At 53.2% G+C, this 21,973-nt stretch overlaps 2 protein-coding genes across 3 annotated transcripts; both read left to right on the plus strand.

Annotated features, from left to right (window-relative positions):
* Window positions 1-816: 816 nt before the first annotated feature.
* NQO2 (N-ribosyldihydronicotinamide:quinone reductase 2) lies at window positions 817-15,527 on the plus strand. Of its 2 annotated transcripts, XM_036869399.1 has the most exons (8): window positions 817-952; window positions 2,180-2,323; window positions 3,854-4,018; window positions 5,689-5,730; window positions 9,994-10,124; window positions 12,339-12,452; window positions 13,343-13,444; window positions 15,008-15,527. In XM_036869399.1, exons 2-8 carry the CDS (start codon window positions 2,317-2,319, stop codon window positions 15,182-15,184), a joined length of 738 nt encoding a protein of 245 aa, XP_036725294.1. In that variant the 5' UTR covers window positions 817-952; window positions 2,180-2,316; the 3' UTR covers window positions 15,185-15,527. The 2 variants fall into 2 exon arrangements, with proteins under 2 accessions (XP_036725294.1, XP_036725295.1); XM_036869400.1 differs by lacking the exon at window positions 5,689-5,730.
* Window positions 15,528-16,144: 617 nt separating this feature from the next.
* On the plus strand, window positions 16,145-20,635 carry LOC118903885. The gene is made up of 2 exons (XM_036869398.1): window positions 16,145-16,652; window positions 16,825-20,635. Exon 2 carries the CDS (start codon window positions 18,328-18,330, stop codon window positions 19,237-19,239), a length of 912 nt encoding a protein of 303 aa, XP_036725293.1. The 5' UTR covers window positions 16,145-16,652; window positions 16,825-18,327; the 3' UTR covers window positions 19,240-20,635.
* The last annotated feature ends 1,338 nt before the right edge of the window (window positions 20,636-21,973 follow it).

The following is a 21,973-nucleotide window of genomic DNA, read 5'->3' on the forward strand; positions in this document are numbered from 1 at the left end:
AGAAAGTGCTGGAAAAAGGGAAAAGGAGAAAATTAGCCCAAACTGCTCACCAGCACCCCTCGCCCACACATCCACAGGCTACGGTTCAGTACCTCTCTGCCTTCTAGGGGATCTCCTTGGCCTTGAACCTTCATCCTATGTGCTCTTTACCCAGCCTCCCCAATAAAAACATCTGGCCAAACCACAGTACAACGTCACCACTAGGATGCGGTCACACACCGAACATTCCCATCACCACAAGGTCCCTCTTATAATCACACCCGCCCCCCAAACCCTGGCAACCACTTATCTGTTCTCCGTTTCTAGAATTTCTCATCTCAAAAATGTTACATAAATGGAATCGTACAGGACGGACCATTTTGGGATTGGCATTTTTCGTTCAGCATAATTCTCTGCAGACTCGCACAGGCTGCTGGGTGCATCGATAGTTCATCCTTTTTATCGTTGAGCGTTATGCCGCGACCTTCAGTCGTTACCCTGGACACCCGCGTGGGGGTGGAGGAGACGTGAGGCGAGGGCAGGGGCGCCCCCATCTTCCCAGCACTACAATCCCTCCAGCCGCCACCGCGCGGAGCCACCGGGCCCCGCTCGGCCACGAGGGCCCGGGCTGGCGCGGAGCGAAGAGCGCGCGGGGCGGGGCTTAGGGCGGGGCGGGGCGCCGAGTGCGGGGAGAGGTCGAGACTGGTCGGGCTCGGGGGCGGGGCGGGGCGGGGCCGGGTCTAGGGCGAGGCGGGGCGGTGTTCGTGGTTGGGGGAGTGGGCGTGGCCAGGACTGCGCTCGGGGCGGGGGCGGGGCCCCGCTGGCTGACTCCCCGCGTCCGCCCCGCAAAGCGCGTCAGCGCGCCGACGTCTGCGAGTGCGTGGCCCGCGGGGCCAGAACGTGGCGTGGACGTCGGACGTTCTTCCGGAGGGAGTCCGCGTCTTGCCCTCGTTCTGGGCGCGCGCTGGCTGCGGTGAGTGTCGTCGCACGCGGCGGGCGGGCTTGGGGACCCTTCCCAGGGCGAGGGTCTCCGCGGGTTCCCACTTCCCGCGTGCCTGAGGCTCCTCTTCTGCAAGTACGAGGCTGGGGCACAGGGTGAGCAGGCCCTTCGCTGCCCTCAGCCGCTGCCCTCCGCCCTGGACTCGGGCTGCGCTGACCCCAGCTGCAGACGGGAAGAGGGCAGCCCGGGGTCAGCGAGTGGGCGTCGCGGTGACCCGGCCTGGGCCCGCGGGCCGCCGAGTTCCGGCTCGGCCTCTGCCCCGCGTACCGTCCAGTCTGTAGCAGGCCCTGGAACTCAGCTTCTTTAACTTTAGTCCCTGAGATTCTCAGCCAGAGAAATTCGAAAAGAGAAACGTGTACTCGGTGTATGCTTCCTGCACGGCTATGCATAGTTCTAGGGGGGATGGAAAGAACCCAAGTGTAGGAAGAGAGAAACGGTCGCGGAGATTAGGACGAAGTAATGTACATCAAACTATCAGCCCATTTGATGTGATATATAGAGTTTAACCACCACATGGCTCTTTTTTCCTGTTGACCTGGTAAGTGTATAATTTCCGAGGAAGGGGTAGGTACCCTTGCTGTGCAGGGGCAGTAGGTAGGGGAGGTCAGTGGGGAAGTGTTGGGCAAGTAGCCGACTTCTTGGGCCTCAGTTTCTTATTCTGTACAACTAGGAGAATTTACCACAGCGGGAGTCAGAAACTCAGTGGTCTCCAGTGGCCTGGCGGGTGATGTAAATAGGTAAACTGGGCCCAGCAAAGCAAGAGGGGAATGCATGCCCTACTGTAGGCATTAAAATTAAATGGTTTTTAAGCAAACCAAAATGTCTTTGGGCCCTGACCCTAGGGATCGCAGGACGAGGTGTCCCTGAATCTGGAGTGACACTGATGACCTGTCCGAGGTGATCAGGTCCCATCACTCTCCTGCATAACGTGCTCCAACAGCTTTCTGTTAGGCTCAGGATAAAGTCTTTGCCCCTGTCCTGCAGACCCACCCATCTCTTGGACTGAATCTCGCACCATCCAGCGCTCTGTTTTAACCCCAGGTGCATGAAGCAGGCGTCCTTGAACACCTGGCCGCTCCCACTGCCTGCCTTACCCTCGCTCTTCCCTCTGCCTGAACCTGTCTGTGGCTGTACCTCGACCTCCCCACCACTCTCCCCCCCAATCTCCCCCCGTCCCTCAGTGTTTGTTTTCTCTTCTAGATTGTTGGGGTCACCGAGGAGAGTGATTGCGCCTGAGAGCCCAGGGCCCACCACTCCCAGTCCTTCCGTGCCCAGGGTTAACCGCAGACCCTCCTCTTGGCAGCGTCCAGAGAGAAAAATACCCATCTTCCTAGAATATGGCAGGTGACTATTAGCCATGGGGGAGTTAAGCTTTTTTAAAATAAAATTTTAGTTAGAAATTGAATACCTTGTTATGAAAACTCCAGACAGCACTGAAGCGTATAAAACTTGTTTATAATGTGCACTGCTGTCTGGAATTCTCTCATTTTGTGTTTTCTTACTGGTCTTATTGTCCATTTCAGCCCCATCAAAATCTAATGCTTATGCTGTCTTTGCTTTGTCTCCAGCCTCTGGGATGATCACCAGGACATAGTAGGTGCTCAATAAATAGATACTGAGTGAATGAGCCCCAAGAGTCACGATGGTTAAAGATTCAGCACGACTCACACACATCCCATTCTGTGACATCTTTTTTTTTCAACAAAAGATGACAATCCTTTCATTTCAGAACATAAACATTCACGTTATTTTACACATTGCGTCATCCGTTAGGGTTTCTCAGCCTCGGCACTGCTGACCTTTGGAGCTAGATAGCCCTGTGTTTTGGGACCTGTCTGTACTTGTGGGATGTTTAGCAGCAGCCTTGGGCTCTGTCTCCTGTATGCCAGCCGTGCCTCCCTCTGGAAGTGACAGCCAGAAACGTCTCCAGACCTCGTGAAATATCCCCTGGGAGGCAGCGCTCTCCCCAGTTCATGTGTATCCTTTTTCCTATTAAGCCCCCAAGTAGAGTTCCTTTATAACAAATGAGTCTGAGGGGTTAAAATAAAACTGTTAATCATTAATTTCACTTGTGGGGTTCAACCTTTACACTCAGCTGAATGCCCCAAAGCTGTTTGCTTCCAACTGACGTTTATATTTTCTCCTTATAGGGCCTAAACAGAATAATATAAATCAAGAGTTTAAACATTTTGGTCTCAGATGTTCCCAGGGAAGATTTAAACAAATCCCCACAGCTGCCTTCTGGAAGAAATCGGTACCTAACCTCACAGAATCTTCTGAACGAGGACAGTACTGCTTCAGAGGCTGTTGGTGTTAATGACACAGCCAGGCCCTGTAACGCTGGTCTTCTTAGAGCCTCTTGCCCTCGGCCTCGCCCCCAAAAGCGGGACTTGATGCAGGCCCTGCCTCTCCCGTGGGACTAGGGACCTGAGTTTTGATGTCTTAAGTGTCAGTTTTTGGTGGAGGGGAAGGAAGCAGAGCTGTGTGTCAGTGGCTGATGCCTTCCGACAAAGGGTTAGCACAAAAGATTAGTCACGGTAGTTTCTTACGATATTAGGCAACACGGCTAAAACTTACGGAGGATAAAACAGATTGGGCTTTTAAGGAACTCAGTTGTGTTACTCTTGAGGAATTGTAATTTTACTCGTGTATTTGTGTGTTAGTAAACTCAAGTAATGATGAACTATGACATAATTAGATTTTTTAAAAAATGCTCATTGTTTTAAAACTGTCACCCATAAAAAGGGTTGGTCTTTCTTACTTAGCTTCAACCACGGTGATGCACCTACGTGTTTCATTGTCATTTTAGTCCTTGTTGAATTTTGACAAAGAGGAATTATTCTTCAAGAGAAATGGTTTCTTGTCCGGATTTAGGTAAGAAAGTGCTCATCGTCTACGCGCACCAAGAGCCCAGGTCTTTCAACGGGTCCTTGAAGGACGTGGCGGTGGCTGAACTGAGCCGGCAGGGCTGCACCGTCACCGTTTCTGATCTCTATGCCATGGACTTTGAGCCGAGGGCCACAAGGAAAGATATCACTGGTGAGTCATGGAATAAATGCTCTGGTTTTTTAAACTTTCTTCTTTGTGTGTGTCTTTTTACTGAGGTATAATTGACATAACGTTGTGTTCGTTTCAGGTGTATAACATAAGGATGCGATGTTGGTATATATCGCAAAATGATGACAAGTCCAGTTAACATTCGTCACCGCACATAGTTTCACTTTTTTCCCCTCTTGATGAGAACTTTCAAGATCCACTCTTTCAAATATGCGGCAGTCTTAACTGTAGTCACCATGCTGTGCGTGACATCCCCGTGACTTAGTCATTTATAACTGAAAGTTTGTTCTTCCGGCCCTCTTTACCTGTATTACCCACCCCCTCCAGCCCCTGCCCCTGCCCCTGCCCCAGGCAGCGACCAATCTGTTTTCTGTATTCATGAGCTCAGTTATTTTTTTGTTTTGTTTTTTAAGATTCCGCATATAAGTGAGATCATACAGTATTTGTCTTTTTCTGCCTGACTTATTTCACTTAGCATGATACCCTCCAAGTCCATCCATGTTGCTGCAAATGGCAAGGTTTCTTTCTTTGTGGCTGGATGATATTCCATTGTGTTTATATATCACCTTTTCTTCATCCATTGATGGGCATTTCGGTTGTTTTCGTATTTTGGCTGTTGTGAATAATGCTTCAGTGAACATAGGGGTGCAGATATCTTTTTGAGTTACTGTGTTCCTTTTCTTTGGGTAAATACCCAGAAGTGGGATTGCTGGGTAGTAGCTCTATTTTTAATTTTGGGGAGGAAACCTCCATACTGTTCTCCATAGTGGCTGCACTTTACATTCCCACCAGCAGTGCATGAGGGTCCCCTCTTCTCCACGTCATCACCCGCACTTGTTGTCTCTTGTCTTTTTGATGATGGCCATTCTGACCGGTGTGAAGTGATATCTCACTATGGTTTTGATGTGCATCCCTGATGATTAGTGATGTTGAGCATCTTTTCACATGCCTGTTGGCCATCTGTGTGTTTTCTTCGGAAAGATGTCTGTTCAGATCCTCTGCCCATTTTTAAATCAGATTGTTTGGGGGATTTTGCCTTCTTTGTCATTTTTTTTAAAAGCTTGAAAACAAAAAAAGTTTGAAAACAAAGGTTATCATTGCACATGATGGAGAGTTCTCAAGTCAAAAAGGTCTCAGTGCAAGTTCTTTCCCCTGTCCCCAGCCACCTGGTTTCTCTGCCCCCAAGGAAACCAGTGTCACCCGTTACCTGTGCATCTTTCTGGAGTGAGTCTGCGCTATCTCTTGATGTACCTAAAGCAATTAAGGGCATAGCCTCCATTTTCCCTCCGCTTTTTAAAAAATGGGAACATATTACATATGTTGTTTTGCATGTTGCTTTTTTTCTGCTGCGAAGTCCCGCATTGTATGGAGGAGGCATGGTTTAAGTAGCTGCCACTAATGGGCATTTTTGGTTGTTTCTCACTTTTGCTATGATAACAGAGCTGCAGTGCACAGTCATGGCCATATGTGTTTTCCTGTCTGTGCAGGTATCTCTAGAATGGAGTTGCTGATCAGAGGGAATGTGCGTTTTGAATTTTCGTAGATAATATCAAACTGCTTTCTGTAGGTGCTGTGCCAGTTTACCCCCAGCAGTGTTTGCAAGTGCTCGTTTCCTCATTTTACCAATTTTTTGATAATTGCCAATCTGACAGGTGGAAAAATGGTCCCTGAGTACACAGTTTTGTATATGAATTGTAAATATATTTTTACCTATTTTTTTTTTAGTCCACATTACTGTGGTGGCTTTTTTCGTGCAGAATGTCATTTACTTGTGCTTAGTTGGCTTTTGACCCGTGTGTTTTGTGTCGTGAAAAGTCTAAGCTTATTTTTTAAAGGTGTTACAGTTTCTTCTGGTATTTGACAGGCTCCACTTTTTAGAGTTAAGTACGTTCTCTATTCAGAGTTTACTTTGGTGTATGATGTGAGGTGTGGGTCGTTTCTCCCAAGTACTTACCCAGCTCTCTCATCACCATTTGTTACATGATCCAGCTATTTGCCCCAATTTAAAATGCCACCTTCATTGTGATCTGAATTCCCACATATGTTTTATTCTCTTCTAAACTTTGTATTCTGGTTTTGTTTTCCTATCCATGACTCAGTACCACATGGCTTTAATTATTTTGGCAAATAATTTATTTAATATCTGATAGAGTTAGGTCACCCTCATTTGTCTTATTTTCTATTTTTTTCTGACTAGTTTTACTTTTCCATAAAATCTTTTGGATTAGCTTTCCAGATTGTCGACTGAAAAAAAAATGCACAACATGAGAGTTGTGAGTTAAGTTTCATTTGGGGCAAAATGAGGACCATAGCCCAGGAGACAGCCTCTCAGAGAGCTCTGAGGAACTGCTCTGAAGAGGTGAGGGGGGAAGTCAGGATATGTGTGATTTTGGTGAAGGGGGTACGTGCAGTTGAGCACACAGTTTGGCAGAAGGTTGCTGCTGGTCACAAGGAGCACATGTCTCCGTTAGTGATGTTAGTGCTTTTCTAGATACGAAGAGGTGCAAGAATTGGGCTCATAAAATCTTCTCCTGGAAAGATCTAAATCTCTGAAGGCCTGTTCTGCCAGTTTTTCCGGGAGCACAGGGCGCCTCCTTCCTGATCTCCACCCTGAACTCCTTTCAGGGCGTGTTGAAGGTCAGTGGTCACAGCAGTTTGTGACTTAATCCTTGTAGAGGCAGATGGCAAGTGCCAGCCTTTGGGTGGCAAGATTCAAAAGGTAACAGATGATCTTTTTATTGAGGTCCCATTAAGTTTACAGATGACTCAGCCTCGTAAAGTTCTTTCTGTCCCAGTGACAGGCGTGGCTCCTCATTTGCTCATGTGCTCTTGCAACCTTCCAGGTCTGTTTACGAGTTTTCTTCATGCAGCTCTCACATAATTCTTACTAACTGGGTTTTGTTCCTCTGTGTCAGCAGTCCCCAGCCTTTATGGCACCAGGGATGGGTTTCGTGGAAGACAGTTTCTCCATGGACTGAAGCGAGGGATGGCTCAGGCGGTAATGCAAGCGATGGGGAGCGGCTGTAAATGCAGAGGAAGCTTCTCTCACTGGCCCGCCGCTCACCTCCTGCTGTGCAGCCCGGTTCCTAACAGGCCGAGGACGGGTACCAGTCTGCGGCCAGGGGGTTGGGGTCCCCTGCTCTCTATGGAGAGGACTAATCTGTGTGTGCGTGTATGTGGCTGCTACTAATTTTCCTACTGTTTGTAGTTTTCAGCTGATTCTCTGGGGCTTTCCTGATATACAGTCAGATCACCTGCAAATAATGATAATTTCACCTGTGGTTTTCCAGGAATTTTAATTTTAAATTAATTACCTTTAATTTCCTTCTGTTTGCTATTGGGTTAACAAGATCCCCAGATTTAGTATTCAGTGCTGATGGTAATAGCTGACATCCTTGTCTCTTCTTGTCTTCCCTTCTTTTTTTTAAAATTTATTTATTTTATTGATTTATTTTTTTGGCTGCGTTGGGTCTTTGTTGCTGCGCGTGGGCTTTCTCTAGTTGTGGCGAGCAGGGGCTACTCTTGGTTGCGGTGCGCGGGCTTCTCATTGCGGTGGCTTCTCTTGTTGCGGAGCACGGGCTCTAGATATGCAGGCTTCTGTAGTTGCAGTGCGCAGGCTCAGTAGTTGTGGCACACGGGCTCTAGAGCACAGGCTCAGTAGTTGTGGCGCACGGCCTTAGTTGCTCCGGGCATGTGTGATCCTCTCAGACCAGGGCTCGAACCCGCGTCCCCTGCATTGGCAGGCGGATTCTCAACCACTGCGCCACCAGGGGAGCCCTTCCCTTTTTTTAAAAAAACAATATTTATTTATTTTGGCCGCGCGGGGTCTTAGTTGCGGCATGTGGGATCTAATTCCCTGACCAGGGATCGAACCCAGGCCCCCTGCGTTGGGAGCATGGAGTCTTGCCCACTGGACCACCGGGGAGGTCCCTGTCTATTCCCTTTTAATAAACCAAATAATTCTTTTCACTGAGCCAATAGCAAAGCAGGGACTGGGGAGATAGAGAGTATTATGTGGAGGAGCCACTGGTTTTCAGTGAATCAAGTGACACAAGCTCTTTGTATAAAGTATCTTAAATGTGGTGAACAGGTGGGCAGAGGGTGAAAACAGCAAGCCCCTTCACACGCCCTCCTGGTCCTGCCTGGCCCCCAGGGACAAGCAGGCCGAACTTTGTGGTGTGGATCATTGTAGATCTTACTCCAAATATCAGCAAAGTGCATATCTGTGTAGAGCTTAGGAACTCTGTAGATACAGATATAAGTGGGGATTTGCTTTATTCACTAGAGCTTTTGGGAGTCTTTTTAATGACTGCGTGGCACTTCATGGTACCTGCTATAACTTACCAGTTGCCCTGTTGACTTAGGCTTACTTTGTCTCCAGCTTTCGTTTCAAGCTATGAGTCAGTATGTTTCCATGGCTCTGGATTCCCTGTCTTACTAAGAAAGTCCTCTCCATACCCTCACTTATAAAAATATTCCCGTTTTCCCATGACATTTGGATACCTTTGCTTTGATACTTACTTTTTAATTTTATCTAGAACATACGTGGCCCATGCACATTTTATTGTCCGTGTACCATTATCAGAAGCACCCAGTGTCCTCTGTGGGCTCCACACCTGGTGGGCGGCAGCCTGCCTGAGACACAGGCTCTCCTGCTCAGGGTCTCTGGTCGGTACAGAACCTCATGCACAGAAGGGTCCCAACAGGTGCTTTGAATGAAAATGAACCCCGGGGAGGCTGAGGGAGGAAGCAGAGCCCTGGCACGTTCTCAGCCGTGGCTGCTGAAGGGCTGGCCTCTCCTTGGCCTCCTCCGCAGGCCGCGTGCTGCAGGGGCGGCACCTGGGCCTCCCGTCGTCCCCTCTGCTGCCATGTGGGACCCGTGGCCTTAAGCTCGGCCCTCAGCCTCCACCTCCTCTCTGGTCGGTCGGAATTAGCCAGCCTGTCGGGTTGTCACGAACATAGCAAGGTGATGCTGCAGAGCCTGGCGTGGTACGTGGGGATCCTCAGCCACGGGCGACTGTTGTTAACACTGATCAGCGCGGTTGGGTGAAGCATGCTGCTTGAGGAGAACCCACTGAAGGCCTAGGTCAAAGTGTTAACTTGGCTTTCAGCCTAGTTATCGAGGGTTAGGGTTAGGGTTAGAGGGTTAGGGTTAGGGTCAGGGTCAGGGTCAGGTGCTGCAGGTTCCAGCCCGACCCCTCCCCCCCGCTGCTGCTGCCTGAGCCCCTCCCCTACCAGGCTTTCTCCTGAATCGCTGAGGCCACAGTGAGCTTTTCCAGAGCTGAATTGGAGCATTCACTATATACGTGGGGAGCAGCCCCCTGTGTGCAGGAGAAGCTTAAGCCCCTCGGCCGGGCTCACAAGCCCTGGTCCATTCCTGCAGTCACATCACCTGCGGGCCTCCCGGCCTCTCACCGCAGGTTCTCGGCTGTGCTCCCAGTGGCCCACTCCTGGGCTGGCCAAGTTTCCCCGTCTGCGTCTTCTGCCCAGAAGGTCCCCCGCTTCTCCAGGCTGCCTGAAACTCCTACTTCGTCATCAGAACCCTGTTCACCGACTCATCCCCAGGGTGCGCTCCTAACCCGCCCCCGCAGAGCTGGCTGCAGCGCTTGTTGCACACGCAGAGTGAGACCCCCTGCTTCTAGGCTGTGGGGTGTGAGGCCCGTCTGCCGTAACGTTACACCGAGCTGGCTGGGTGGTCGTGTTCTGTGTGTTATCGTGTGGTTACTCATCCACCTCTCCTACTGGACTTTGAGTCCCTTAGGGGAAGGTAAGGACGTAGCTTCCTCCCTTTGCGCCCACAGTCTGAGCCCAGGGCCTGGCGCGTGCTCAGGTCTCTGTGACTGCCCGGTGGCCTGCTGGGGGTGGGGAGTGACGTCCAGGCAGCAGTGGCGCTGGTGGGATTGGCGGGATGGGCCGCGGCTGCCCCCTGGGCGAGAACCCCTGTCCTGTTCTTCCAGGCGCCCTCTCCAGCCCCGAGTTCTTCAGCTACGGTGTGGAAGCGTACGAGGCCTACAAGAAGAGGTCTCTGACCAGTGACATAATCGCGGAGCAGAAAAAGGTTCAGGAGGCCGACCTAGTGATGTTTCAGGTTTGTTTCCCCTCGGATTATGGTAACGAGTTTGGTTTGTCCTGTGTGCAGAGTCTTTCCCGGTACTGAGTTCACGCTCCTGGCGGTGGTGCTACGATCTGCGCGCTTACTTCTGTCTCGTTGGGTCCGGAGACCCAGGGAGCCCATATCCCCCGTTCAGATCCTGACCCCCACGTAAACAGCAGGGATTTCCCTTTAGCCTGTGGTCCCGAAACGTCCGACCCTGCAGAAGGTTCTGCCTTCGTTCTCTGGTCCCCAGCCCGGGAGGTGTGGGGCTGCATGGAAACCAGGTTTGTCTGCGTGGGTGTTTGTCAGAGTGCTTTGGGCCAGATGCAGCTGCTGCCTTAAGTATCCTGGTCGTCAGGAGGAGGATCATCTCCCCTAAGCCCCGTGGGCGGCCTCACCCCCCTGCCCTCGCCTGGTGCTCACTCACCTTTGTCCCAGGCAGGCTTCACTGCACGAGAGCTGCCCAGGATGCCACGTCCACGGCCAGCCAGGCGGGCGTCATGGCCGCAGAGTAAATGTACTTTTGGGGAATCGTTGGGTGGATAGAAATCCAAGTCAGGCCAGGAGAGAAGGGGATTTATCGTAAGGGCCCTGATCACTTGGGTCCCCGGAACCCGAGGACAGGCCGTGGCGGGCTTCAGGGCCGTGGCACGGGGTGTGGGTGTCTGCTCCCTTCCCCATGGCAGCTGCTCCTCTCCGATCTGGCTGCCCTGCCTCTGCCCCACGCCCCTGATCCAGCCTCCCAGGAAGGGGTCTCCTGGGTCCACATCGTCTCTGTTTTCCAACCTGCTGAGGGGCGGGGCGGGGGCGGGAGAACAGGACCACCCTTGCGGTGGGCGCCGAGCCAGTTTCCAGACACAGCGCAGAAACGCCCCGTAGACTACACCTGTGCACGCGGAAGCGGCAGCCCTGTGTCTGCCCGCCCCGCTTCCCCGCGACCTTGACTCCGGGTCTGGTCCAAGTGCGGACCTTCTTCCATCCTCCTTACACCTGAGTGCCCGCGGTTTACCACCGGCACGCTGGTAGTCACGCAGGGCCATGCAGCCGTGTGACGATGGCCCAGCAGTCCGGCCCCTGGTCCGAGCAGAACCCCACGCAGCTCTGTCTCCCCTCCGCTGCGGGCTCCCGGCTGAGCACACGGAGCCCGAGGCTCCCTCCTCCCCCTCCTCCCCCTCCTCCCCCTCCTCCCCCTCCTCCCCCTCCTCCCCCTCCTCTCCTCCTCCCCTTCCTCCCCTTCCTCCCCTTCCTCCCCTTCCTCCCCTTCCTCCTCTCCTGTAACTGGAAGGTGAACACCAGCCAAGGCCTGTCCCCTCTGTGGGAGTCTTTCTTTATTCCTGCCTCTTTTCACCTGTCTTCTCCCCACCCCCACCCCTTTTCCCCGTACTCTGCCCAGAGCCTCTGCATGTATGTTTATTTTTTTTTGCTCAACACTAATATAAATGTCATTCACCACGACCACTGCTACTGTGACCATAGCTCACCACTCACTGAGCATTTACCCTGTTCTGGGCACTGTGATGTGTCATTGACACTCACCACAGTGCTGTGAGTGATTTGCAAATCAGGCTAAGGAGGCCCAGAGAGGTTAAGTAACTTGCCAACGTCACACAGCAGTAGGTTGTGGAGCTGGGATTTCAGTGCCAAGTCCTGAGTTAGATTTATAGTGAAAGCACGTGAAACACGGGCTTCCTTCTAGCTTTGGTAACAGGTTATTGCATGTGTTCATCTCTTTTCATTGACGATATTGTTGGATATGGTGTTAGGGCTTCTGTGGGGACCGGAGTGGACTCCAGGGAGACCGTGCTGCTGGTGTGTGGAATCTGAGGAGCAGACTTCTCAGAACCTACCCCAGCCCGACTCCTAGATGCGTGTCTCACCCCTGGGCGGGGAAACGGGCAGACTCTTTCCCACACCCTCCCTCTGGCCCCGTGGCTGGGGCTCAGCACCTCCCGGCCCGCTCAGTCAGGGGCAAGCAGTCGGGGACCGTCACGGGGGACGCAGCGCCAGCTGTGACAGCGACCAGCACGCTGTCGGCCCTGCCCGCGCCGCCGGCCGTCACCGCCACACCGCGCGCCTCAGAGAAGGGGGAGAAGCCTCCCCGTCGTGTTGCGGACACCTGCCTGCCGGGCCCGGGGAGGAGGCTCCCCCGAACGCCAGGCAGAGGAGCGCGGAGGCGACCCCAGCGCTCCCTGCCTGCCCCTCCCGCAGTTCCCGCTGTACTGGTTCAGCGTGCCGGCCGTCCTGAAGGGCTGGATGGACAGGGTGCTGTGCCAGGGCTTCGCCTTCGACCTCCCGGGCTTCTACGACGACGGCCTCCTCAAGGTACGGCCCGGTGAGGGGCGGCGTCCATGGGGCTGGAGGGGGCGTCTCAGCAAGTCACTCCCAGTTTGCATTTTTTAACCAAACACTGAGCGCCAGCTGTGCGCAAGGCCCCGTGTGTTTACATGGGCGAGAAAGCATCGTTCCCGAGGTCGTGGGCTTTTCTTCCAGCAAGGGATACAGAGCGTCCACGCCCGTCTGCGTGCTCAGCCAGGGAGGCCTGGGCTGGCCTGGGGGCGGCTGCCGGGGGGCACCTGCTCCACGATGCGGGCTCATAGCTGGCCACGCGCCAGGTCACCTCTGAGCGTCACGTAACCACCTTGAAAACAGGATAACGTCTCGCCCCCAGGGAAGAGGTTGCGGGGAACCTGGCAGATGCACGGGACGTGGTAGCTATGGATTTCCTACTAAAACAAATGACATTTTAAATTCTGAGATCCTCAGAAAATAAGTGCATATAAAGAAAACACTGAGTCATGAGATCCGTCTTGGACCGTGAAAAGATGCCACCCTTTGCTGAGTGGCCCCAGGAGCTGGGCACCGCGGGTGGTACCATTTGCCCTCCCAGCCACTCTGAGGTCTGGCCTCGGCCTCATCCACTCCTCCCCTGCGTCCCTGAAGCCTGCCCTCCAGCAGCGCCGGGGCCTGTCAGCTCTGTGTGCGCCCCGTCCGTTCCTCTGGTTGTCCCGTGCTCTCTCCATTCGATGTAGCTGTCACCTGCAGCTGAGGTGGACGGAGATGGGAATGTGTGTCTTTCCATCAGGGAAGGGTGCAGGGGAGCTGGCCTCGGGTTTTTCCTCCCGGTCATTATAAACCTCTGGGCTGGAGTCACAGTGGCCTTTACTGCCCTGTCCTTTGGGGTCGCACCAGGGCGTGTGCTGTGTCCTCTGCAGGGTAAACTGGCCATCCTGTCCTTAACCACGGGCGGCACGGCCGACATGTACTGGAAAACTGGAGTCAGCGGAGACTTCCGATACTTCCTGTGGCCCCTCCAGGTACGCCACACCCCTCCCTGCCCTGCAGCTCCCCTGGTACAAAGGAGGTGTGACATAGGCCTGAAGGCCAGACCGTTGTGACTTCCCTGGGTACAGAAGTGGCAGCCTCTGCCGTCTTTAATGATTTACTTGGCAACACTGGAAAGGCTGGCCGATGAGGAAAACACGTGTTATCAGGACAGCTTCTGCTGTCGTTTGGGCAGAGGCCAGGCCAAACCTAGTTGGCTGGTGTGCTCTGGGGTACACAGGAGCCCCACGGTGGCCCGTGTGTGTCACGACTCGGGAGGCTAGAGCCATCCACACTCTGGCTCTGCTTCCTGAGGCAGGATCGCCTGGAAGCCTGGCAAGAGGCTCCCGGGCCCGCATCCGACAGCCTCGTGAGTGGGCACGTCTCCGTGGAGCCAGGGGCTGGGCGCCTGCCCAGAGCCCACCCCCCCTCCAGGAGCCCAGGACTCGGCTCCGGGCTGCGCTCCCAGGCGGACGCCGGGCTGCCTCTGCGCCCTGGGCCCGGGCTCGGCGAGGACGGCGGTCAGCGGAAGCGCCCTGCTGAGGGGCAGAGCCGAGGAAGGGAACTGGGGGCCCTGGGTCAGCCCCCGTGTCCCGTAGGGAACTCCTGGGAGACCCAGCGACCTGCATGGAAGCTGCCCATCGAGGCTGTTAGGGATGTGTGTTGAGCTCGGAAGAGATCACGTAGTTAAGGGTTTGTGAGCTTTAAAGATGCAGGCGGTGGTGTGGGTCCCGGCCTCCCACCCACCTGATGGGGCAGGCCTGGACAGGGTGTGGGTTTAGGGAAGGAGTGCAGGCGGAGGACAGTGATATTTCTAGAAAAATGATCTCTGAAAGGAGACGGGGTAGTCATCCCGTGCAGTGCTGCTCAGCTGCGGAAGCCCGAGCTCCCTCTGCAGAGGCCGCGGGGCCGCCTAGGTGCCGTGAGCCAGGCTTAAATTTCTGCTTTTAAAAAATCTTCACCTTTTTTTCAGTTTGCAGAAGTACATATCATAGAAAAAAATGAGATTATAAAATATAAAAATAGTCCCCTTAATTCCTCCCTTAAAAGTAATCACTTTCAATGATTTGATGTATTTCTTTACAGCCCATATATATTTTTAAATATATACTTTTAACGATTAGGCTTATCATGTTTATCTTTTTACATAAACAGTGTGCCACAAATACTGCTTCACGTTTCTTCTTGCTGTTTACATTTAATGCATGTCTTGAACAGCCTTCCATGGTGGCACATTGTAGCTAAAATAACCTCATTCTAGAATATTCCATCGCATGACTTGCCATAATTTGCCTAACCAGTCAAAACCGTAAACTTTAGTGTCTGACTCAACAGCAGAGATTAAAGATTAATGTCAGTTATCAGAGTAGAATTTGGAACTTGCCGCTGCCCGGCACTCTTCGCCTCCCTGGTAGCGGCTGTGTCCTGAGGTTCTGGGGCATTTCCGTTGTTTTCGGTTAACTGGTAGCATGAAAGGTGTTCTGTCCCCTTTGGTGACTGGACGGATGGCGTGTGCAGGGCGGCTTCTCATCGCTCTCCTTTCTTTGCGGCTGTAGCACGGCACGCTGCACTTCTGTGGATTTAAAGTCCTTGCCCCTCATATCAGTTTTGCTCCTGAATTTGCATCAGAAGAAGAAAGAAGGGGGATGGTGGCCTCCTGGGCGCAGAGGCTGAAGACCATCTGGAAGGAGGAGCCCATCCCCTGCTGGCCCCCCTGGTACTTCGGGCAGTGACCTCGGGGCCGCGCTGGGAGGTGCTGGTGTGTGTAATAAACGATGGCACGACAGAGCAGCAGGTGTGTGGGGTGATGTGACTGTGTCTCCAGGGTCCTGTAGGCCGACTCGCGGCTCCCATCACCCGCTGCTTGTCCCGAATTCTCTCCTGACACATGTCCGTATTCTCCCAGGCTTTCTTTTCATTTGTAATATTTTTCCATCTCCCTGTCTTCAGCCTTCGCGGGTAGTGGTGTTTTTCTGTAGTTCTCCTGGCTTGGAACTGGATTTGTTAGGTTTGGTTTTGTTTTATGCCATAACTCAACTTGAATGTCTGTTTTCATAGAAAAGTGAAGTCTGTTCACAGCTCGTGTTTGAGTGCTCTGTTTGGACTTACTTCTTCCATCTTTTTTTTTTACTTGCATCCTGACTGTGAAGTTTTAATTGAGCAGCCACTTAACGTATTTTCACAATCCCTGCGTGCCCGTTACAACGAGGTTTCCAAGCAGTAGTGAGAAGGCATCCTGTCAGTTTGTGCGAGCTCGGGGAACGTGACTGACGGTAACCTCAAGGTGTGGGCACGTGTAGGTGGAGTGTCTCCCCCAAAGCGGGTTTGAGGAATTAGATCCCTTCCCCCCACCCCCTCCCCCCATCGTCACGGTCATCGTCACTGCCCAGGACAGAGCAACTGCCTGGGGTCAGGGCCCTTCTGCTCAGTATCCCAGCCCCGCTCCCATCAGACTGTCCCAGCTTCCCGCTGGATCCCCCTCGTCACACACCTTTCACCTTCCTCTCCCCCTCCCCCGCCCCTCCACCCCCCAGCATCTTCAGACCCTTTTCCGTCCTCATTTTCTTTCTCCTCTTTTTCACCTGATGCATCACCAGATAGTATTTCTTTTTGTTTTGTTTTTAATATTTACTTTTGGTTGCACCGGGTCTTAGTTGCAGCTTGCAGGCTCCTTAGTTGTGACCTGCGAACTCTTAGTTGCGGCGTGTGGGATCTAGTTCCCTGACCAGGGATCGAACCTGGGCTCCCTGCTTTGGGAGCATGGAGTCGTGTCCACTGTGCCACCAGGGAAGTCGCCACCAGATAGTATTTCATGTGCATCTTCTTCCTTTTCATCTGAACCTTCCCTCACTCAGAGCTGTTATCCTCAAATCAGCATCTGATCTTTCAGGGTCATTTTTTTCTGACTCTTTTTTGACGCCATTTTCTTCAAACTTTTTCAGAACAGTCCTCAGATTCTCTTTCTTCCATCTTCCTCAGACCCTTTCTGGGGCCGTCCTCCTCAGATTCCTTCTCAGGGTCACCTCCAGACTTCTTTCATAATCTTTTCTGAGACTCTCCTTTTTAGGTTCCCTCGAGACCATTCTCTTCAGACTTTTGGAACTGCCTTCTTCAGACTCTCTTGGGCCCTGTTCTTTTTCAGAAGCATCGTCTTCAAAATCTCTCCCGTCCTCTGTTCTGTCACATGTGTTTGATGTAAAGGTCCTTTAAATGCCATGTTCTGTCACATGTGTTTGATGTAAAGGTCCTTTAAATGCCATGTTCTGTCACGTGTGTTTGATGTAAAGGTCCTTTAAATGCCATGTTCTGTCACATGTGTTTGATGTAAAGGTCCTTTAAATGCCATGTTCTGTCACATGTGTTTGATGTAAAGGTCCTTTAAATGCCATGTTTGTTGCAGCCCCTTGAGCCTTCTTCATCCCATATGTGCTGGGACGCTCAGGAAAGCCCTCACATACTGGACCCTGCGCTTTGAAGCAAAGATGGGATTTGAACACTGAATGCCTCAGGACGCTGGAGAAAGCCTTCCGTTCTCCCGCGGTGTCCTCAGCCTGGTCGTCTGTGGTCCCATCCCTGCTGGGACGGGTAGATGACAGCCACCGAACCTCCTTCTCATCGAGGGTTTGCATCTAACCGTCAGCTTCCTCTGTGCTCCTTGGGACGCAGGTCCCATCTGGTGTCTGTCCAAGGAAAGGAGCTTCCCAGTTGGCCCCCACTTGAACACGTTCCTCAGAGGTTTTCTCTTCCCCGTTTAGCACCAGCGGACCATCCTCAGAACCCACACAATGCAACGTCTTTGATGGCGACTGTTCGCGCGTGGCCTGCTCAGGACGGTCCAGCTGCTTTTCTTGAGAGGCCGCTTCCTGGGGAGCTTGCGCCTCCCCTGAGCCTCGCCCTCCCCTTCAGTATCAAAGTTCTAGCTTCTGATTCCATCTTCATCCGAAAGTATGCACGCAGGAGCCACAGATTCCCTCTTGAGATAACTGCAGAGCCATCTCTGCTAAGATCTCGCGGCAGTCGTGCCAGATGAGATAGAAAGTGCGTGGGTGCCCCCACGGTCGCGTCTGGAGGGAAACCAGTCACGCGTGACTTTGTATTTCTGTCTTCACCCCGAAGCCTTCCTCTTTGTCGCCCCTCCTTCTGAGGCCGGTGGGTTTGGGGCTTTTCTCTGCAGAGGCTTCTCGGCGTTGCTGGCACCACTGCGTATGTTCGCAGAGGCAGCCGGACGCGCCGTCGCTGAGAAGCCAGCTAGCCTGCCGCACGGAGGTGAGCGCTTCAGTGGCGCTGGGGACCCAGCCTTCTGTCCCGGGGCGTCAGCCGACCGCTGCCCGGAGGAGTAGTTTCTCGGCCGGGCTTCTCCCAGGCGTTGTCGCCCTGGGTGTTACCGTCACCTTCGGTGTCTGTTCATAGCTGCTCATCGCGCCCCCCGTTTGCCCAGGTCCTCGCTGCCCTTGTTTCCTCCCTGGCCCGGGAGCGGGGTCGGGCAAGCAAGGAGGTCACCGCCGGGGTCCGAGGTCTGCCGTCTGTGTCGTGTCGTCTCTTTGCCCAGCCTGTCATCCGCGGGGTCCTTCCGCTTCCCAGCCTCCGTCACTGCCCCTCATCTCAGTGAGTGGCAGCAACGGTCATCGGATGCTCGGGCCCGAGCCTGGGCCTCACCTTGACTCGCGTCCAGCCAAGCTCCACGCCTTGCTGAACTGCGTACGCGTCACGTACGCCCCACTTGCGCGGTGTTTGCATCCCCACTTCCACCGTGCCGGTCCAAGGTGCCGCCTTTTCTTGTCTGGGTTGCTGCAGCAACCTCCCAAGTGACTTGCCCTCCTGCACTTCTGCCCGTTACAAACCATTTTCTGCAGAGCGCTTCGAGGAACCTTCAACCATGTGCGCGCACACCCTCACCACTCCAGGCTTACTGGTTCTGCCCGGGTCTCTCGTGCTCTTGGGAACGGCCAGCATCCTTGGCTGGTCCGCGGCCCCGCCCCCGTGTCTCCGCAGCCGGCCGGGGACCCGCGCCCCTCCTGCTGCGGGGCCTCCGTGCAGGCCGCTCCCTCTCAGGTGTGCCCCACCCGTCGTCACCCTCTGCACCCACCTTTCACGTCACCTGGTTAAGGGGGCCTCCACCACCCCTTGGATGGAGTCGGACGCCCTGTCCTGTGCCTGCCTTCCTCACGGCTTTAAAAACATCTCCGTGGCGTTCTGTTTCTGCGGGAAACACACGAGGGCTTTCTCGCTGTCCCGTCTGTCTCCCTCCCCAGGCTGTTCGCTCCAGGAAAGTCGGGTCCGAGCAGCGCCCGTCCACGAGGTGCTCCCTAAACGTCCTAAAGCCCTGGCACCGTTTTTCTTAGGAGCACGGGGCCTTTTTACATCCAGAAGTTCTCTTTGGCGATGCGGGCGTAGGCTCCAGCGCCTAGTTTGGATGGAGGTTGGGTTTAAAAAAAAGAGGGAAGAGACTTATGTTGTTCAGTGGAAGGAAGGCGGCAGGAGTTTGGGAGCAGCTCCTGGAAGCCTGCAAGTTTGGGAGAGGGAATGGGCACGGGTCTCCGGCGGGGCACAGCCCAGGGAACGGCAGCGGGAAGGGGGTGTAGGAAGGCGAGGGCACAGCAGCAGCTTGGGGGCGGGGGGTGACGAAGGAAGTGGGGGACAGCCCGCACCCCAGGTGGCCCTCCCTCTGCCGGGTGTGTGCTCAGGCTGTTTTGTTTTGCTCTTAAAGGAAGGTCATCCTAGGCAAGGCCAGAGGCTGGGGATCACGTGGGTCCCCGAGCACAGGGCCCCCCGCCTGCGACACTGTTAAGCAGCTCAGAGCTGTTGAGAGCAGCCTGGCAACAAGTAACAAGGGCTGTAAACGCAGGCGGCCTTTGCCTCGGCAATTCCACGTACAGAATGTGTGCTAAGGAAATGCTACATACAAGGTGAAAGTAGTTTTCTGAACTAAGTTTTATTTCCTTAGCAATGCTAATCATGAGTAATACCAGCCGACATATACTGGGTGCTGAATCCATGCATGTGTTATCACCTCGTCTGACCCTCACCGTGCCCCCGTGAGCAAGCACTGTGGTGCCCCCATGTTACACATGCGGAAACTGGGGCAAAGTTAGGCTAAGACACTTGCCCGAGGTCACGGCTAGAGTGGGCCAGGTACGGGATTTGAGCCCAGCGCATCTGGTTCCTCCCTGGAAGCAACCGGCGAGCCTGGGATCGGGTGGCGACAGAGCGCGTGGCCGCCCCCTGGGCTGAGGCGGCAGGTGTCCTGAACGGCCGTGTTTGCCTGACCCACGTCTGCTCATGTTTCTTTTCATGGCCACACTGGGTTTTCTTTCGGGAAACATGCCCTGTCAACCAACCGTGTCGTATCATAGGGGGACGGCCCCTCAGTACCCAGGAGTGGCACTTGACACCCCTCACCAAGCAGCGTCCCTGCCCCAGAAAATGAGGTTAAACTTGGGAAGGAGAAGACTTTTCTGGCTTCTGGACTTGGAGCTGTGACCTTGTAGGTTGGTCGGGGCCATGAGGAGAGAGCGCCGTCCTGCAGGTGAAGCCACACTGAGGACAGGTCATCCAAGCCACAGAAAGAGACGCCTCCCTAAGGACCTCCTTTGACACCTGGATCCATCCCTGCCTGAAGCTGGCATGTCCGTCTTCAGTTCTCCAGTCATGGGAGGCAGTACTTTGCCTTTTTTGCTCAAGTGGCTTTATAGAAATTGCAACTAGAGAAATCCTAAATTCAACAAGCGTAGTTAGTGTCTACATGGAAATAAGAAATACTCCAGTGAAAACAGATTAATTTTGGAATATGGTTATAATATAAAAACACACAGAGGTGTATAAAGTTGGAACAAATTGTATAGTAATATATCAAGTTATTTTTCTCACCAAATGGGTTAAGTATGCGTAGTGAACAAAGGAAGAGGAGGACAGGGTGAGACCCTGCCGTGCGGAGACCTGAGGGCGGCTCAGGGCCCCCCGCCCAGTCCCACCTCTGCACCGACTGAGTGGCCTTGAACAAGCTGATCAGCCTTCTTGGGCCTCAGTTTCCCCATCTGTGAAATCAGGGAGTCTGGCCTTCCTTAGTTTCCCCACTGGTTGTGTAAGATTCCAGGAGCCCCTAGCCTTGCACATTGTAATCCTTTCCTTGAGGCCCCAGGAAGAGCTGTCTGGGGTCCCCAAGTCCTGGGGCCAATTTCTTTTTTTTTTTTGCCACACCTCGGGGCTTGCAGGATCCTAGTTCCCTGACTAGGGATTGAAGCCGGGTCCCCAGCAGTGAAAGTGCGGAGTCCTAACCACCAGACCGCCAGGGAATTCCCTGGTATGTCTGATTTCTGTTTGCCTCTCTTTCTGTCAAGCGGGATGGATGTGTTGAAATGTAAATACATTCAGTCATCGGTTTTATGAAGCTGTATTGAGGACAGAGGTTATCAGGAATCAGATCATATGTCACTTGAACTCCCGAATCCCTGATGAAGGATGGTATTTTGTGCAGTTTCTCCCGGCCCGAGCTGGTAGGCTGTAAGATCTTATTATTAGCCCCATTTTACAGATGGGTAAACTGAGACAGAGTTGAAGTACCTTGGCCAGGGTCCCACCCCAACACCTTGCAGAGCTGAGGCTCACACCAAAGCACCTGTTCCAGAGTTTGTGCTCAGAACCTCTCAGGTTCCAGAACCGTCAGGGGGTTGAGGCAGATCTGAACAGAGGCCCTTTTTGAGAAATGACCCGCAAAGACCCCACGGGGAGTTCCTCACGGGAAGAGAGGAAATCTGAGCTGAGTCTCCTGCTGAGCAAGGGCCTAAAGTTTTGTGGGTCAACTTTTGCAGAGTTTCTGGTTGAGGTTGAAAACCCTTCTGAGACTTTGATTTCCTGCTCGTGACAGATGAGCAGATGAGGTTTCTCAAAAGGCGTCCTGCAGCAACACTTCCGGAGGCCAGATCTTTAAATGCGTTGCTGAGGTCGTAAGAAATTGAGGGAAATGTCTGAGCATATCCACAACTCTGTCCCCACCCCCTACCCACCAGCCTTGCCCCTTAACAGCAAAAGCCTAACGAGTTACTGACGGCAGAATGGATAGAAACATGGAACTTTAGGCTGCCTCGGGGTCACATGATATCAATGCTCTATGTTATCAATACTCTGTGATGTTAACATTCCAACAAAAAGAGAAGCGAGAGACCAGACCTTGCGTCTGTGCAATGTGGGCAGCTCAGTTGAGACCTTGCATAGAGGGGGCCACCTCTGTCAGAAGGTGGGTAGAAAATTACACCTGCCCTTATGGGGAGACAGGAAGCTAACCTACATCCATCTCAGCTCTGGGTAGAAAAAAAATCTCTCCAGTATCATAGGATCCTGGAATAGGACTTATTCTACCCACATACAGAGTAAGGGGAAATCTAAAGAAATTAAGTGGCCCCAAATGATGACAATCCTCAGTACAGGAAGAAGTAAATTTACTCTAGAGAAAAACATTGTCTCGTGCCTGTCAGGATGCTCCCTGATTAAGTCAGCCTAGTATAAACTCCCAAATTGCCAAATAC

This window comes from Balaenoptera musculus, chromosome 11, assembly GCF_009873245.2.
Source record: "Balaenoptera musculus isolate JJ_BM4_2016_0621 chromosome 11, mBalMus1.pri.v3, whole genome shotgun sequence".
Taxonomy (NCBI): domain Eukaryota; kingdom Metazoa; phylum Chordata; class Mammalia; order Artiodactyla; family Balaenopteridae; genus Balaenoptera; species Balaenoptera musculus.